Consider the following 18,487-nt stretch of genomic DNA (forward strand, 5'->3'; position numbering starts at 1 on the left):
GAGGATCTGACCCCTGATGCCAAATGACACCTTCACAACCAGGAAGACACGGAAGTTTAGAGATGGTTCACCTGAATAGTTGTAATCACTATAGAATTAAATTATCATATGGCACACAGGAATATAATAAGAAGAATTGGAGGGAAAAGTGAGGTAAAACAGAATGAACAAATGGGATAAGCTTGGATAACTCACACACTACTTACTTTCATTCATTGCTCCTTATTTTCTAGTCAGCTCACAGAGCCACTGAGGCAGATTTTTTAGCCACTTATTGTCCAGAAACATTAAGTCAGTCACTGCTAGTCCTCTACAGGTAATAGTTAATACTATTACAACTGTCATAAAAATAATATTTCCAAACTCTTCACACTCTCCCTCTACTTTATTTTTCCTTTCTCCATCTCTGTGTCTCCGTTCTCAGAAGAGCTCAGTGGCACTTGGCCCCTCCAAGGTCAGGATCCTCAGGGAACATTTTTGAGCTGAGATAATTTGGATGAGGGAGACTCACCGACTGACTGTCATCATCCTCACACTTGATCCGGCACTCGCTGTTGAACTGGAAGCCATTGGAGCACTGGTAGAGCCCGTGGAACTTGGAAGGTGGCGGGTCACAGGTAACGGGCACACAAGCACCTGGCAGCCACGTGCCATCCTGTGTGCACTGGATCTTGAAGGCTCGCCTTTTTGTACAGAAAAAAAAAAAAAAAGACCCTTTAGTGAGTGGCTGAGTCAGCTGAGAGCCTCTCCAGCCTCTGAGCTCTGCTAGCAGGTTGCAGGGGATGGGTGTGCTTGTGCTTTTAACCCTCGGGGAACAAGTTGTGAATCTGCGTCATGAGGTCTCTGAGCAAAAATAACGATTATTTGCAAAGCCAACATCGAGCTGCCCAGCCCAAACTCCTCTTTTGGTCTCGGACACACCGCCCAAAAACTCAGCTTCCCAGGTTTGTGAGCTGTGGTTGGTTTGAAGTGGGTTTGTGCAGAGTCAGAAGCATATGACAGCACTAACCCTTTCCTGCAGGGTTTCAAAGGGGACTCCCCAGGCTGCATATCAAAGGGGTGTTTCTAAGGTAAGGTCTGTTTTTTGAGCACTGGTCAGGATTTTCAAAGAAGCCTAAGTGAGCTAGGTGCCTAAATCCCCTTGAAGTTGCACAGCTATCTGCATGAAGGAATTGCTCTGTGCTATTCCCTAAGGCACATATAGTCTGTGATAAACAGCCCATCCCTTTCCCAAAGTCGTTTTAACTCATGGCTTTCTGAATCAGGCTGACTGCAAGGCTTTCATCTTTCACGTACTTTCTCGATTTTCTGGAGGATCCAGGGACATGGTAACCTGGTTTGCATTTGTACTTGCAAAACGAGCCCACTTTGTGCTTGTCTTCTCGGCAACGAGACGTCTGGAGATCTGCATTAGGGACGACGGAGGGTGCTCGGCACATCAGCTCACACAGGGCCTCTGGAAAGGACCACAGCCCATCCTCCATGCAGGTCAAGTTGCTGTTGTTTCCTGAGAAGAACAGTGAGCAAAGTTAACAACGTTCAGAGGGACTGTTTTCTTTTGAAATGTCGTTACGCCCGTCATGTATCAAAAGCCACCTCAGCCCGTTTGACAAATTCGACTGTGTATGTCCTGTGTGCTTTCTCTTCCTAGATGATGGCATTAAATCATTAAGGGCACTGTTTTCAGATGACAGGCAGGCAGTGCTTATTTCAGGAAATGCTATAGCATAGGGGAAGCCACACGGGCTTTGTCATCTTTTGTATTTCTCTTCCTTATTTTGTTCCTCTCTGAAAGGAAGCTTGTTTCATACATCAACCCCCTCCTCTCCAAAGCCATCGCTTGAACAGAGGGTTTGGTGCCATCACATTCTTCATTCTGCTTCTGTGTTATATCTCTTCCCTAAAGCTGTCCCTTTTATTTCAATTTGGAGCCTTTTGGAGCAGCATCTGTTAGTATTAGAGTCACTACTCCAACACAATGAGGAGCCATTCTCAGCTGGGGACTCTCAGTCCTTGGGGACTACTGTGATAAATACGATTCATAATACTCATTAGAGACTCATTTTCCTCAGGAAGCTTTCTTGGCCAACACCTCAAAGGTAAAAGGTACAATAGATCTATTTGCCTCTGCTATGACCTACTTGACTTCAGAAGGTTAAGCTAAAAGTAGCCCAGTCTCAGTGTATTTTACATTCTTTGTTATTTTATACCATACGTTGAAAAGGAATAAGCTTTTCCTAAGAAACAAAGCACAGCTATGAGCCACTAACCCTTCAAAAATCCCTAATACTCCATTGAAATCCCTGAGCATTGCTGCAGGAACTCTTCTCAACCCACAAGGCATATTTTCAACAGTGAGCCAACTTGGGAGTTATCCGAAATAATACTGACAAACTGCTAACCCCAGAGCAATACCATCTCTCTGCAAGGGAAGGAAGAGAGCCGGAGCATGAGGCTGGAATTCAAAGAAGAAGAAAACAAAAGGCTCTGGAGGGCTCAGGAAGGTATGTGGAGGAGCCCTCCTGCCCTGCCCTCAAAGATAAGAGAAGCCGCATTAAATCAGCCCCGGCTTTGTCTCTCCCCTCCCCAACTGCAGATGATTGCAGAGGTATTTTGTGCAGAAGGGAGCTCTTTTCTGGAGCACCAGCATGTTTCTCTGCTCTGACTCATGCAGCAGCTCTGCAGACCAGCCTGGTGATATCATACTTGCCACTGCAAAGCGATAAGCTGTGACATTACCAACAGTGGCTGTCATGACGTCAGTGATTGAATTAGGCATGACTCATTCTCCAGAAGCTTAGTGGCAACATCTATTAGTCATCCCCGATGGCTGGACACCAAGTGGTGCCTTTACCTCACAGCTCTCGGCGTTTCTGGACAGAAGTGAAGTGATGCTGCACACCAGAGCTGCCCCCCCTGAGCTGGGGGTTGGTTATCACCCCTCCAGCTACCCCTGCCTGAGTCATCAGCTCTTGTTGGTCATGATGAGTATCACTATTTTCACTGTCTGCTCAAAGAACTTAAAGCACTTTAAAATGAAAAAAACATCTTTTGTTAAAGATGACCCTCTTGGTATATGAACATGAAAAGGGATTTTTTTGGTAAAAAGTAGTATTAACTTTCCCTTAACTATCCTTTGAGCAGTTTTAATTTTCTGCTTGTGACTATCTTCTGCCAGAGTTAAAAAGAATTAAGCAATTTGGTTATATATGAAGAAATCCACATATCCTTTCACTGAAATGAAGAATACTTTCCATGCCTTCCTTTTCTGGGGTTTGCAATGAGTCCCAGTAGAAAAGGTAATACTACAGGTACAATAAAAAAAATCCTTTACAGAGTTTGCACCTGAGTTGACAACAGCAGTTAAGATTACTCCACTGCGAGATGACAAGTTAATTTGGGTCTAATGTTCCTTCAAATTAACAGTGGTATCTTTTCTTGTTTCCTGAGGATCGGACCAGAAAGGGTGATGTGCCACTGAGCAGAAGGGTTGATGGTGCTGAGAAGAGGATGGGAATGTTAGCAGAAAAGCAGCAGGGAAGAAGACGAAGGAGAGAAAATGAAAGAAGGCAGCAGAGTGTGTTATTTCTAGGAGAAAAAAAAAAAAAAAGAAAAAAAGAGAAAAGTAAAGACTCCCAAACAAGTAGAGGAGAAAAAGGTCAGAGGTAGAGCAAGATGAGTGTGGAAAAGGAGTGAGGTGATGGTGGATTAGGAAAACAGCGATGGGGATCTGTGCCACTGGGACATGGGGCTTTTCAGTCTTCCCCTGCCTTTCCAAATACATGGAGGAGGCATAGAGGAGAGACAGACATACAAAACAGAGAAGGCATGGGAAGGAAGATGAGAGAGTTCAATCAGATTTATCCCCACGACTTTTCCATGTTTTGGTTGTATGGAAGCAATATTCACTGTCATTACTGCCCGGCCAGCCGCCATCAAGGAAAGGTCAAAGGAAGGTAATAGAGAGATGCAAAGGAACTTAACTTCTAATATAAATAAACCTTCCACAGAGTCTCATAATTCTTCATACTTAAAATATCATGAATAATTCTAAAACAACAGCAACAGTAACATATATTACTGGGAGCAGTGTGTGTTAGTTGTGCAGCTCTCCCCAGGTCACTGTGCAGACACCCTCTGGTACCTTTCAGAAGAGCAGGAGGTCGGCAAGTGAAGGAGCATTTCTTGCCAAAGGTGGTCCCCTCGCTGCAGTTGAAGGTGGCTGGGTAGACGTGGTACTGGTCTGGGACACCGCAGTCCACAGGCTCGCAGGTCACCTGCTTGTTCCACTTCCCATCCACGCAAGTCATGGTGATGCTGGACTCCATCTGGAAAAAGATACAATCCTACAGCCACCACGGCCAGCAAGGGAGAGATAAAAACCGCTTCAAGCCTAGCAACAGCCATTACTTTGGCTCACAAGTTAGGCAAAACCATGCCTGGCCTCTACCATCACCTTTTGGACAGGGCAGCAGCTCCTAAACTCACCAAAGTGCCACAAGAACAGTGTCAGAACCAGGATGTGTTTCTGTCACCTCTGCGGTGAGACACCACAGCGCTTCCATATGAAGATCAGAGAACTGCAAATAATCCAAATTCTTGCCTGCATGGCCTCCCGAGACAAGCAGGGCACAAGCTGTGCTGCCCTACGTTTGGGAAGGAGCACACAAGCCTGAGCTGTTGGAGCTGACAGCTGTCCCCCATCCCTGTCACCCCTGCGGTGACACAGCCACTCCAAAGGGATCCCCACGTGCTTCTGAGTCAAACTCACTCTTGGGTTTGAAGTAAAAGCCAGCCTGACATGAAACCATTTGGGACTCCTGTCCGAGGCTCTCCTGAGAGGTGTCAGTCACCCTTGGATGGGGGTGCCAGGGGAAGAGCCTTGGGCCACATCAGCGTTGTGTGCAGATACTGACAGCTGCTCTTATGGCTTCTCTGTCAGGGTGCCCCAAGGCTCCACACCAAATCAGGGCCCATGGACATGCAATCCTGAGAGACAGACCTTTTCCAGGAGGAGTTTGCCATCAACAGACCCAGGAGCATCCTGCCCATAACTGGCACTTGGCACTTGAGAGTCAATGCCCGTGCTCTGACTTCCCCAAAGTCACTCTGCTGTCACAGCTACACTTCTGTGGATCTGAGGAATAATCCAAACAGCACAGCAGACTGAAATCCTGAAGTGCTAGGGGCAAAGAAGGAAAAAGGGGGGAGGTAAAGGAGCCACCCATCCAAAGCTAAGACGATAAATTTACTGGATGACTGAAGAATAAACAGATGTTGGCAAAGACAACTGAGTAAACAACATATCCTCTTTCTAATTAAAAATGGAAAATTATTAAAACCTGGAAGTGAAGAATCTAACTCTTCCCTCCACACCAGAATAAAGAGAGGGACAGAAGTTTAGAAATGTGAGAAACCCAAACACGCGAGGGGGAAGATGCTGCCGAGGAATCTGACCAAGCCATACAGCAGCACTCCTCTGCCTCCAGGGAATATTTTATTCAGGGCTGGTATGCTCACAGGAGATTTGCACCGCCGACCATTGATCTGGGTTTATAAAAGGAAGGGGAATGTTTCTAACACACATCAAAGGGACCTGGATTCCCTTTTTGCAAAAACACCCTAATGGTTTCAACAGAAGTTCAGACCTGTCTCCCTTTGATATATGGTTGCATACAGAATGGAAAAAGCAGTCCCAGAGCTGAGAAACTGGACACTTCCCAAGTGGGCACAAAACCCCTTTTCTAGGCTGTGGAGTTTATTTAAACAGGGAACACTGCTGATGGAAAAAAATGTCTTTTCTACAAGTTTAGAGTAGCACATTCTGGGATTCTCGGAGCGCTCAGGTGAAGTGACTCTCTGTGTTCTCATTCCCAAGTGGCTGTTAATTCTGCCTTTGCTGCTTATCAGAATATTTGATAAAGTTAAAAACTGTATATAAAATGTAGGCAGTTGATTCCTTGAAGACCCCTGTGCTTCCAGGAAGTCACAGTGTAGTGGTCACAGAAGAAGGGATGATAGAGCGTATTCCCATGTCTTGAAAACCATACAGACACATTTGCTCTCCAGGATGAGCTGCTCCAGCATTTAGCAAAGCCTCCTTTCCCAAACAACACAGCAGCACTGTGGCTGCTGGAACTCTAAAACATAAACCCGAGCTACTGATGTCAATAAACTCAAGCTAATGATGTCAGAGGCTATCCAAATGTTATGGAAAAGACATAGGTCTTGCATAGTATCTTGCTGGATGCTGGATCCATGCTGAACATAGGGAAGCTCTATGATAAGAGGTTCAACTCCAAGAATTAAATTTTTAGTGGTGTTGTAAATTATTGTTCCTATGACCTGATAGTGGCTGCACAAAGGAGTTTCTCTAATGACAGGGTTGCACATCAAATGTACCTCTACATACCACCAAATAAACAGTGCAAACTCAGCAGCAGGAATATAATACAAATATTTAAAGAGAGACAATATCTGTGCATGACAGACAGTCACATCTAACAAGAAGCAATGTTTTGCCTGAGCTAACACTTGTGAGAGTGTTTCAGCTGTGGCCGTGGCCTTTGTTAGCAGAAAGCTGCAGGACATCAGAGCCTGCTGGGAATGTGATGTGCCTGGGATCCCCTCTCCTTGGAAGGGATCCCTAACTATCCCCTTTCCTTTATTTGTCCCCATGTTCTAGACCTTGATGTGAAAAAGATAATAATTACTGTCTCCACATCTTCATCTCTGGCTTTTTCCTGGCAGTACTTTCCCTACAACAGCACTAACCTAATCTGTAAGAGTCCTTCCAGACCCATATGGCTTTTCCTGTTCCTGGCACACTGGGAAGACCATTCCCCTGCAGAGAAGCTGTGCCCACGTGGGTAAGACCCTGGCTTCTCAGCTTTTTCCCAGTTAATTTGTTCCACACTTTGTATGATGGAAGCTGAGGTTTTCAAGGTCAGACATAATAATGGCACATTTTAGAGCATGTCTATCATGTCATCACTTCAAGCAATAGGAGCACATGGAATTCAGCAGCAGAACATGACAGAGAATGTTCCCTGCGATGGAGAGAAAGACTGGTGGCTTTGATTGGAAGCACAGAGGACGAACCTGCCACAGAAATTCTTGCAGGTGGCACCCACCAGCTCTCAGCTTCCCTCTCTTGTGGTGTTGCACCTGAGGGTGGGATCACTGCAGGGCCCAGGGCAGGACCTCCAGAGGCTGAGCAGGAGCCCACCTCTCCCCAGCTCCATGCCACACCTCAGGGATATTTCCAGGGGACTCAGCCTCAGCAGTGCTGCCTTTGGATCCAGCACTGGGTCTTAGTGGCAGCATCTGCCTCTGCCTTTGTGGATCTCCCACCCGGAGCTGAGCAGGCACGTGCCTGTTTCGCCTGTCTGATCTGACAAGGTCACCCAGCTCACAGCAGTCCATACAAAGCACTTGGCTTTCTCGTCTGGTTTATTAGCTGTCACTTTGGGCACTTTGTGCTGCTTTGACTGGCATCACAGCAACTGCTTCCCTTCATGTCCTGCCTTCCAAAAGAGGCTTACGCAAGGAGGGAGGGTGGGCAAGGCGAAAAGAGGGGGGGGAAAAATAGGGCCTCCAAAGATACAGTGTGCAGTACAGTGAAGAGGATGCAAACTTAAACAAATCTGGTGCCAGAAAGATTTGTTCCTTGGGACTTGCAACAGCCTGAGAGAATTCATGTCTCCTTCCTGCTGCCCAAGATTCCAGCCGGCTCCTTCTTCAAGCGATGCTTCACGTGTGAAGTTTCCTCTCCTTAAAAATGAACAGCTGTGCCCTCCCCTCTAAGTATTCTTCCACTTCTGCCCACTACTGTGCCTCTAATTGAACCCACATGAGCCGTGCTTTCTTTTCCTGGCATGATTGATGATGCCTTTGCACAACATTAGGGAGCTGCTGGGTTTTAAATAACACCTCTTGACCAGAGCAGCAGTGGTGGTGGCTTCAAGGAGAGATGACAACAAGCAACTGAATGAGTGGGTCTTTCAGTGAAGGACAAGGGGGAGGAAAGCAGTGAAAAACAAAAGGGGGAAAGAGAGAGAAGAGAAGAAAGAGTGATGGAGTTGTCGGGGTGGGGGCTGGGAAGAAATTGGGGAGGGGGAATGAAAACATCCCGAGATCTTCTTTGTGGGAAAGATACATGAAGGATTTTGCTCCATCACTGTGCAAAGCCCTTTGTTGTTGTTGCTGAAGTGCCTAAATGAGGATGAGGGAGAGCCCAAGAGCCTGTAAACAGCTCAGCTTTCTTTTTCTTTTCAAGCAGCAAACAGTTTCTGCTGCACAGAGTGCTGATGGGTTTTAGGGTTTGGTGATTTTACGTAGTTTAACAGAATTTGGGAATGGGAGCTTCTCACAGGGGGAATGAATGAATGTTTTGGCCTAAGACTGATCAAAATGGTGGCTTCAGAAGACACAGAGGCCAGAAAGTGCAGAAACTTTTAAGAAGATTTTCAAAGACCCCTTAGATGTAAAAGATTGATTTGAAATGTGACTTGTGCCCCTGCATTTCTGAGGTGCTTTTGAAAATTTTGCTTTTAATTCTCTCTTCACCCTTTTTTTTCTGTCCTTCATTGAAATACGGAAGACAAATGTGGTTCAGATGCTAAACCAAGGTGTTTTCACTGGCCTGTGAATCATCTTCATCAGCATGCAGTGGCCATGGGCCACTGCTGTTCAGTCTGCTCTTTGAGACATTGCACCTCACCTCAGCCTCCTTCCTACCCAAGAGTGTGAAACACCAACGTGTGTAAAGCTACTCTCCTTCCTCCTCTTCCTCATGCAGCCCCATACACTGACAAAATGAGAAAAAAAATATCTCTAGATCCTCAAATCAATCAAACAGACAAAATATCCAACTAGATGACAACAGTGAAGCAACCAACAGCTTTGTGCAGGGTTCCTCAATCATGGCAGCAAGTCCCTCTGATTATGGACAACAAGCCACAAGCCCTTTCTCACCCCAAAATGCCTGTGACTGGAAGAGGAGCTGAAGTTGGGAAGCAATTGGGGAAGGAGCACAATGCAATTTGACATGAAAAATCCAAACCATGGATTCTGGACTTTCTCAGATAATTCATATCTTGCCTACACATTCCACAAGTTCTGTCTTGAAGCACCTGACACAAAGAAATAAAACAAGATGATAGTGAAAGAAACTGTCTGTTCCTTTTCCACAGATCTCTGATGAGCACAAATAAACTTATAAAACACATGTTTAATGTGCTTAGCTGATCATGAGTATCTTTAGGATGCTCCACTTCTTCCCTCATTCAAACAGTGAATGCACAGCACTGAGCAAAACAAAGCCATTGGCCTCGGGGGGTTTTACTGGTGGAAAAAAGACGAGGAAGTGCAATAGCAGACCAGGGTGAGAGGAAGTGTGTTGTAATAGGCAGTGAATCACGTTAGCTAGGGGTGCTAAAATCCTCCCCTCCTGTCATATGAGTCTGATCAAGGCTCTGAAACCAAACTTCTCGGGGCAAAACCATACACAGTCGGCCGAGCCTCCCCAAAAGGTAATTCCTGCCTTTAAATAACAGGGTGCTGGTGAAGCATGTTTAGGCTGTTTCATTTGGTTTGGGACCCCTGTGTGCCCCATGTACCTCATGTACAGATCCCTTCCATTCAGGCTTGTTTGAGAACTTGTTTTCTGCTCTGTAAAAATGCTCAGCTGGAGCTGGGGTTCTGGTGCTGATGCCAATTAGGATGGAAGAGGCCCAGCTCGCGGGGTCCTGTATTTGTTTTGTAATTGAGTTGAAAGGGCTGACTCATTCCCCTCCACTCTGTCTCCCCCCTCTGCGAGCTTATGAAGAACACAGTATTTCACAAATACAGACAGGCTGCTGAGTGCGGCTGCCCCGGCTCCCCCGGCCCCAGATGTGTGTGCTGCCCCAGATGTGTGTGCTGCCCCAGATGTGTGTGCTGCCCCCACAACCTGTGAGAAGGTGCTGATGGGGCAAACCACCCCCACATCACACTCACAGGATCTAGAGCAGCATTAGAGGTGAGAGCACAAACTGAGGTGTCTGCACCCACCTATCCCGAGCACCCTGCTCCCAGGGACGTGCCAAGGCTGGGCCATGTTGCACATGCACCTCATCCACCTTCCCCAGCCCGAAGTACCTTCATTTTTTTAATGTTTAAATACTTTTATAGTATTCCTCAATACCTCCCTCACTGCATGAAGGCATGCTGCTTTTGTAGGACATCCTCTGTAATCCATGCATTAATAAAGAGGATGGGGAGCACCGCCTGCCCCACCAGGGAAGGTTTTTGGTGATTTGTTTGGAAGCAAAAAGGTTTGGGTGCTTTTTTCCATCCCCTCCATACCGTACACGTCAGCATGTGGTTGGAAGCAGATGGACTGAAAAACTGCAAAGGAGTTAAGACACTGCTAGCCTCAATCCCAGGACTAAAAAGGGAGGTATTTTGCCCAGAAATTGGTTGTGCAAAAACACAAACACCCCACTCCCAAAACACCAGCCCCGAGAAACACTGTTTGGCTGAGTAGAGCCAGTTTGATCAAAGAAGGACTGAATACACATTTAAACTTTGTGGGTCGAAAATTTCTAAAGTTGGGGAACATCTGAGCTTTGTTCATTGTCAGTATCTCTCCCTACAGAGTCAGAGGGCTCCTGTTCTGATGAGAAGTATTTGGATACGACCTTGTCCCAAGGCTGAGCTGAGACTTCGGGGGTTTAGGCTGGGTTATTTCTCAATTTCTCCACATGTGTTAGCTCATCCCTTGTCATAAAAAGCCCCAGAAGAACAAACCTGGCTCTTGATGAGATCATCATCCCTCTGGACGTGCAGGATGTGGCCGGTCCTGCAGCTCACGTTGCACTGGGCCCCGTTGTACCAGCCGCCGGTGCAGTTCAGCACTGCGTGCTCAATCTCCAGCTTCTGGCAGTCCGTGGCTTCACAGGAGTAGTGGACACAGCTAGGAGGGGGACAAGAAGCGGTATTTTTAGTGAATTCATTTAATTCCTCCCACAAGAGCAAGTGTGTCTGACTGACAGATTCGTCACTCGGAGAACGCGCTGAACCCAGCCCGGCAAAGGGTTCCACACCCTCTTGTTACACCTTCTGAAGGACAGGGGCAGTGGCAACAGAGAGGACAGTGAAGGCAAATTACAGGTCTTGTGGCAAAAAGGAAGAGCTTGCCAATTCTGCAGCATTACTTTGTGTTCTGCAGTATTCATCCGCAGTATGACCTTCCTACTCCTGTACCATCAGCCAACCATCCATCCGTCCATCCCGTGAAAACACTCTCCCTCCAAGAGCAGTCCTTGTGCCCCATCCACTTTTAAATCTGCTGAATTCAGAAGTGCCTGATATTGGTGGTGATAAGTGCCTGTGGGTATGTGTGAGGAGGGGTTTCTGCGATAGACACTCTTATCTTTGAGAAACTCGGTTGAAATCATCACATTCATTTTATTTCACTTCACGAGGAACACCAAAACATCAGCTGTGTAGCTGTGTTGATAAGCTCTTATCAAGCTCAGCAGCATGCTGTCATTTCAGATCTCTCCAGTTGCTGCCCTGCCATCCATAAAATGTTTCCCCGGATGGAAACTGTCTGTTCTCCCTCCAGAAAATTATTGTAACATTTAGCACGACTTGTTAAAAGGGATTTTTGTTTTATTTTTACGTACGTAGAGATGGCTGGTTGACACAAAATCTTTCACCATCTCTGATGACCTGAGTCAAACATTATAGCACATGTTCAAATGTGAGTATGGGGCAGTCCCTCAACTAAACAGCAATGAAAATGCTGAGAGTCTTAGAGCACGAGGGGAGATTAGACTAGGTAGAAGGAAGAAATTCTTTTACAATGAGACTAGTAAAATACTGACACAGGTTGTCCAAAGAAACTGTGGATGCTTCATCCCTAAAAATATTAAAGGCCAGGTTGGACAGGACTCTGAGCGACCAGATCTATTTGAAGACGCCCCTGCTCACTGCAGAGGGGTTGGATTAGATGGGCTTTAAAGGACCCTTCCAACCCAAACCATTCCATGATTTTATGTGCAAAGACTTTTTCCGGATTACAGACAAAATTTCTGGGGTTAAAGACTCCTACAAAGGGATTTATTTTGGCTGAAAATTAAAATGAATTTAATTTAAATAAATTAGTTCCGAGGAGGGGAAACATTGGCTTATTTCACCATCCATGTGGGTAGGGAAGAACCTGAAATGCAAAAAGGTATAGAAAGAAGGGAAAGCAAAGCATCAATACACATATTTTAAAATGGTTTTCAAGGAAGCTATTCCTGTGTCCTAGAAAAAAGGGTTAACAACCACCAAAACCCTGTCCAGCTTAGTAAGCCCTGACTTAGCACGTACATGGTGTTTTGCTGTGTTCAAAACACTGTGCAGACATTATCTAATTAATTTTCATGACACCCCCGCGAGACACCTGGGCTGGTATTGTTATCCCCATGTTACTGATAGAGAAGCACATCTGCACATGTCTCTACTGAGCTCTAGATCAGATTAAATGACAGTATTATGTACCTCCACAACTCATTTCTCTGTCCCAGACTAGTGCTGTATGGGAAGTGCCCACTGCTGGTAATTTAAGGTTGCTCGTTCAGTGCCGGCCCTTCCCTGGTGTGTGATGAGCCATAAACCATTTCTACATTCAGAAAGATCTTATTTCCTCATGGTGCACAAAGTATGGCCACTGATAGGACTGAGGGAAGAGAATTCCACCTCTGTGTTGGCCAACTCCATACCTTTGTATGCAGCAAACAGCGCCCTGTCCATCAGCACCACAACCCTGATGCTCATCTCTTCTGCAGAATAGACAAGAGCTGACCTACCCAGAGTGATCTTGCCTTCAAGGATGATCCCCACCCACCAGACCAAGGGTTTCACATGTTTTCCAGCCACTGCAACTCACAGCCTGACATACAGATTTAAACTGCCTTTGATTTCACTTCATACTGATCAATAAGACTGTGGATGAAAATGCCATAAAAGCCAGTGGGCAGCATATCCTCATGCCCAGGTGGGCCTCATTGAAGGGAAATGAGGTGAGGAAAACAGCCACGTGCAGTTGCCTTGCAAATGCCCAACACAGGAGTGTGAACTACAGACTTTACTCTGTTTTGGTAGCAGCTCCCCGAGACTTACTAATCTGAATTACAAACCTACTAATCTAATTACAAACCTTACCAACCTCATGGCACTGCCAGTTGAGTAAGTCCTCAATTGACCTCAAAAAGAATGTCTGAAGTTGGATGCTGAGTGAGAGCATTAAAAGATGAATGATGTGTTGTTGAACCCTCCCTCCACGTCCCAGTCCCACTGATCCATGAAGGTGAACTCTTGCTTTGCTCCCCTCCATTTTTCAGATGGTGAGGCTGCAATAAAAGTTCCTCCTGTGCCAGGGCTTCAGCAACAAGTAAGTTGACTCATTGAGGAAAAAAGCAAGCACTATTGCCAAGCCACTCTTCTCAAAAGTACATATTGCAAACCTTGACTCCCCATTGCAAAACTCCCTCAAAATCTGAAAACCATCTTCCACTAAAGTTGAAAAAATAAAATAATAACAGACTTATTTAATCTAATACTTATGTGAATTAATGTAGCACTGAATTTGGCCTTGAATGGCTTCAGAGGGAAGGATGAGCCTAAGGAAACCTTTGCAATTTGCACAGAGGGAAATCTGGAGCAACGTCACCGCAGTCAGTGGCATCGCTTTTCATTTCCATCAATGTAAAGGAGGAAAAGAATCCGGTTTCTTGAGTTCAGATCAGGACACCAGATGAGCAAGCCTGGGCTTAAAAGTCCTACAGAACTGAAACACCACAGACAAAGGCATTAAGAAACACTTATTGTGATGTTCGTCTCTCTGTTTACAAGTCCCCTTGTGGTCTCCTGAAATGGCCAGGGAACATTTTTAGCCACCCCCTCCAGGCTCCAGATTATGCCTCGGTTAGCAGATCATCTGGGCAGCCCTCTCTGTCTGTAACTCTATATGAATGACTTCAGTGACAAACAATACAACCATTCACTTTTTGTAAAAAAACAACCACTGCCACCAAATGTTTCCAATTTAAATATTTCTGGTTCTCTAGCTACTGGTTCCAATTTGGTATCAGCTACTGTCAGCCATAAATCCCAATGAATTTTGAAGTCACGATCCTGAATTGAGTTCTGCAAATGCAGAATTAAGAAGGAGAAATGAATATCTCCAAGTAGGAAGTTTAGACAAAGAACCCATCACATCCATTTGTGGATTACAGAAGCTCTTGCATGGGTTCTGCCATTTAACAGTGGTCAATCATCACATGTTCCAGAAACTGTGCATTCCTTGGGAAAGAAACAATATAAGAGTATCTGAGAAGGAAATCTCTTAGGCTTTAACTCATGTTGATTCCTGGCATAGGAGAGTCTATCCTGTTTTCTTGCAATCAATATTGTGTGACTTCATCAAAACCGCCCATTTCAAGTCGTCCCTGGTCCACCCTAACTCCCCAAATTCCTTACCCAGAGTATGAGCTGATCTGGACCAAAGCTACACAAGGGACCCAAGGACCACTCTAATGATTTACTTGAACAAGTGTTGGTGTCTGGGATATTCCCTGACAAGTGTTTATTTTACTAAGTCCACTTCAGGATTCACTTGTCCCTTCCCTTCCCCTGGCAGTGTACGATTTCCTAAAACAACATCTTCACACCGAGGCGGGTGCAAGGAGCAGTGGATTTCTTGCACACATTCCATTGCATGTTAGAAACAGATCAAGGCAGACTGTTTCAATGAAGTAAAAAGCCCTGAATTGAGTTAGCTTCACATGTAGGCTGAGGTTCTGAGCCAGTTCTTGCTTTATTCAAATCCATTCTGCCCATCCCTAATCTAAACGAGCTCAGTCATTAGGCTCTAAATCTGTATTTCTTTGTGCCAATATTGGCCCCAGTTCAGCAAGGCACTTAAATATGTGCTTAACTTCAAAAGCACAGTTAAGTCCCACTGATAGATTTGACTACAGGGGGATGTAAGCAAATAGCTGAGGGCTTGGCTAAATTGGGGCCTTAGTGACACAATCCTAGAAACATTTGTATTTTAACATGTTTATAGAAAATTATAACAATTAAGTGGAGCTCTTCCTTCCTCACATAAAACCAATCCAGGACTTCCTCTTTCAAGAAGCTTACAGCAGCCAAACTTTCTTTTCCTAACCCTGGGGTCAAGCACTTTTCCAAGAAATCATCTTAACGTGGTGCCTTAATTATTTGTTTCCTTCATGAGAGCTCTGACACATAGATATAACAGGTGAGCATAAAAGCTCCTGAGAAGAGCCACACCATTATCTCTTGTATATGGGAAAAACTCCCTTTTTGACACTCTGGAACAGGCTGGGCTGGAGATCTGAACTGCAATTTGGTTTTGTTCTAAGCCACCACACATTCAACTCACACACATGTAGCCTTCTGAGGGGTCTTCCAACAGATTTATCCTTACAGTGGGTTTGTATTCTCCTCTCTAGAGGTTCTTCTAAGGGCAAGAGTGGGTTCTTTCTCTCTAAAACAAACATACATGCAGTATTTTGAAAAGCAGATGTTGCTAGCCCCACTCTTTGCTGTAGAAATAAAAATATGAACTGCAGAGGTGGCAATGAATTTGCTTTCTCCAGTCTTCAGCTAAAAGACGTCATCTCTTGTATTAACCCAAAATCTCAAAGAATGTATTCCCAAATCCTGAGGGTTGGGTGGGAACTGGTGAACCTGTGCCACTGGAAGAAGGCTCAAGCCTTTTCCTAAAGAGGTGTTTGCCTTCGAATCTGGTCCATGAGAGTGACCAAGAGGACGGTATCACCTGTGGTCCTTCTGACAGCAACCCCTACTTCAAACTGAGAGTCAGAACACAGCTAAACCCAGAGATTTACAGAAAATACTTCCTCCAACCCCAGGTAAGCTGTGAGGGAAGGAGAAGCACAAGCCAGCAAGTTCCCACCAGTGTCAGGGCAAATTCTCCTCGGGGATCAGCTCTGCCCCCAGCCTGCCTGCCCCCCGTCGTGTGAGTTATTCCTGCCTGGGGGGGTCCATATTGAACTGATAAAGCTCTCAAAGCCCCATCACCCTGCCAGCTTGGAAGTGGGACCGTGTCCCTGGGCGTTTGCAGCCCCACAGGTCTCCCTGCCAGAGTCTGTCCAGGCGAACAAAGAAAACGCATCGCCTTCCACTTTAATAAAAGCCAAATGATGCCGTTTGCCAATTACCAAAATGGGGCGAAGGTTAAAAACCCATTGAATTATAACACATGTCACGGACCAAAGCTTCTATGATTAACAGTTCTGTGAGAAATTCATTAATTTCACCCGAAGCAAGCTGACAGAGATTGTGCTTAATGACAGAACGCAGGGCAGGGGAAAGGCGGCCGAGCCGGGAAAGAGAAAGCTGCATTAATTCACAACAAAAAGAGACGAGGAAACCCTTTTTTCCTCTTATAAAAAGGAAAAAGAGAAAAAAAAAAAAACCAAAAACACAACTGGAGTTGTAAAGAGCAGTTGCATTTGTTCTGCTGCTGAAGATTTATCTTCATCATTTCTCATTGGGGAAGCAGACAGCAGGAGAGAGCAAGACAAAGAGAAGAGCTGGAGTGGGCTACGTCTCCCTGGGGCTTGTTTGGGGCAGTGAAGGGTGAAGCTTAGAGGATGGCTTTCCGTGGAAGCAAGGGCAGGTGATGGTGTAATGACCAGGGGTGGGCCTGGTCCCCCCCTAGGTGTCACACACCCCGGTGTGCACACTTCTGGAGGGTGGTAAACCCAAAATCTCCCCTGCAGAAGCAATTTTGAAGCCATAACAGTGAGTTTGTGGCAAGACTTAACCAAACAAAGGAAAGAGAAATCTTTTTGCTACGCTGACTAGAGAGCACAAGGTGCTGCACGATGTGGGGCATAAAGACTGGAGAGCTGTGGGCAGCCAGTGGGGCTTGTCTTCTGTAGGAACACGAAGTTAGTGGGGGATTAGGAAGATGGAAACTCCTGAAACTCACAATTCTGACAGCTGAATGGGGAATCTGCCTGGGCTTTCATGCCTCCTTCCTGCCTGCAGTTTCCAGGAGAGGAGCAATGGCACCAGGTGTGATGGAGGAGAGGTCTGGTGACCACAGCAGGGAAATGCCACCAAGGGAAAGCAGCACTTCACAAAAACTGCCTTGCCAGGGATGGGAGACCCCCCCGGGGATGTTTCCTACCCAGAGAAAAAGACAAAATCCTGATTTTTGAGAAATGCTGTCAAAAGCAGCCCCAGTGCACCAGGGGTGGGAAATTACACCTCTGCTTCTTCACACCCGGTTTTTCACCGTCTGCACCACAAGGCTACGCAGGAAATGATGGAAGTATAATAATCTGAGGTATAAAGTGGAAGAGAAGAACTACCTAGGCCGTTATATCTGGTCTGAGGATGTAATGTGGACATAAAGCCTGTCATTTTTACAGCTCATCTCCAGCAGTGAGGGAAACTTCTGCTGAAAACAAAAAAAAGAGCCCGTGGTCAGCAGCAGCAGAAAGACCAGCAGATGGAAAGTACAGAGTAGGTTTGTTTTCAAACTCTCTGTAAATGTCTTTAGGAGGATGGAATGGATTTTCAAAAGAAGTAATGATGACTGAGGATGCCTATAAAGTTCAATGGGACTTTTACATTTAAACTCCTTTTTCTCTAAAATATTAACTAGAATACATACCTCCAGAAAGAAGAGTGAGCACATGTTTTATTTTCAGTTATTAAGTTTTCACTAACCCATGGGAGGGATCCATTCACCTTCAAAATAAAGGCTGTGTTAACTTTTAAGGGCCGATATATTTCTTTTCCCTCTCAATTTTAAAATCTGCACCCTTGCCTAGAAGTGTCTGCATCTGGCTATAAATCCTCTCCAAGCAAAATAATTCTCCTTGAAGAGAGAGAAATAATACCTCTTGCAGAGAGAAGCCAAAAGCAGGCAAAAATATCCGTCTTGACCTAAGGAAAATGAAAGCAGTCAAATTGATGCTTACACATAGGAGAGAGAGTTCCTTTAAAAATTAAATAAATACTCTAAAAATCATATTAGGCAAATGCAACCGGTGGGGAAAGGGGAGAAGGGAAGGATGGGCAGTGTGGAACTGGCATTCCAAGGATGGGGAGACCATGAGCACAGGAGGCAGAAAACCCACATCCAGCCTCTGAGCTGGTTAAGAATAACTTTTAAAAATCTCTCCTATGTGCTTCCTGGATTGGGTAAAATATCTGAGGAAAAAGACAGCAGTGACAGCAAAGGTGTCACCTATTTCCTGGCTGCACAACTTAATAACTTAATGCACAGCTTTCTCTACACCTTGGACGCTTGAATTTCTTGGAATTTCTTGTACAGAAGAAAGCAGATATGGTCATCCCAAATGATCTTATCACAAGGCAAACTAGGGCTTCTCCACTGTACACTGTCATCAGTGGAAAAATCCCACTGTTTTAAATGGCCTTTGGA

At 45.4% G+C, this 18,487-nt stretch overlaps 1 protein-coding gene across 2 annotated transcripts in view; it reads right to left on the reverse strand.

Moving 5' to 3' along the window:
* Positions 1 to 18,487, reverse strand: part of PAPPA (pappalysin 1) — a 181,679-nt gene that overhangs the window by 34,603 nt on the left and 128,589 nt on the right. For both annotated transcript variants that reach the window (XM_064677104.1, XM_064677105.1), the window contains exons 14-17: positions 10,792 to 10,957; positions 4,145 to 4,328; positions 1,297 to 1,507; positions 512 to 683 (exon numbers count right to left, since the gene is read on the reverse strand). In XM_064677104.1, the coding sequence (XP_064533174.1) occupies positions 512 to 683; positions 1,297 to 1,507; positions 4,145 to 4,328; positions 10,792 to 10,957 (733 nt within the window). The remainder of the gene's footprint in view (positions 1 to 511; positions 684 to 1,296; positions 1,508 to 4,144; positions 4,329 to 10,791; positions 10,958 to 18,487) is intronic.

The sequence above is a fragment of the Pseudopipra pipra genome, chromosome 20, assembly GCF_036250125.1.
Source record: "Pseudopipra pipra isolate bDixPip1 chromosome 20, bDixPip1.hap1, whole genome shotgun sequence".
Classification (NCBI taxonomy): Eukaryota; Metazoa; Chordata; class Aves; order Passeriformes; family Pipridae; genus Pseudopipra; species Pseudopipra pipra.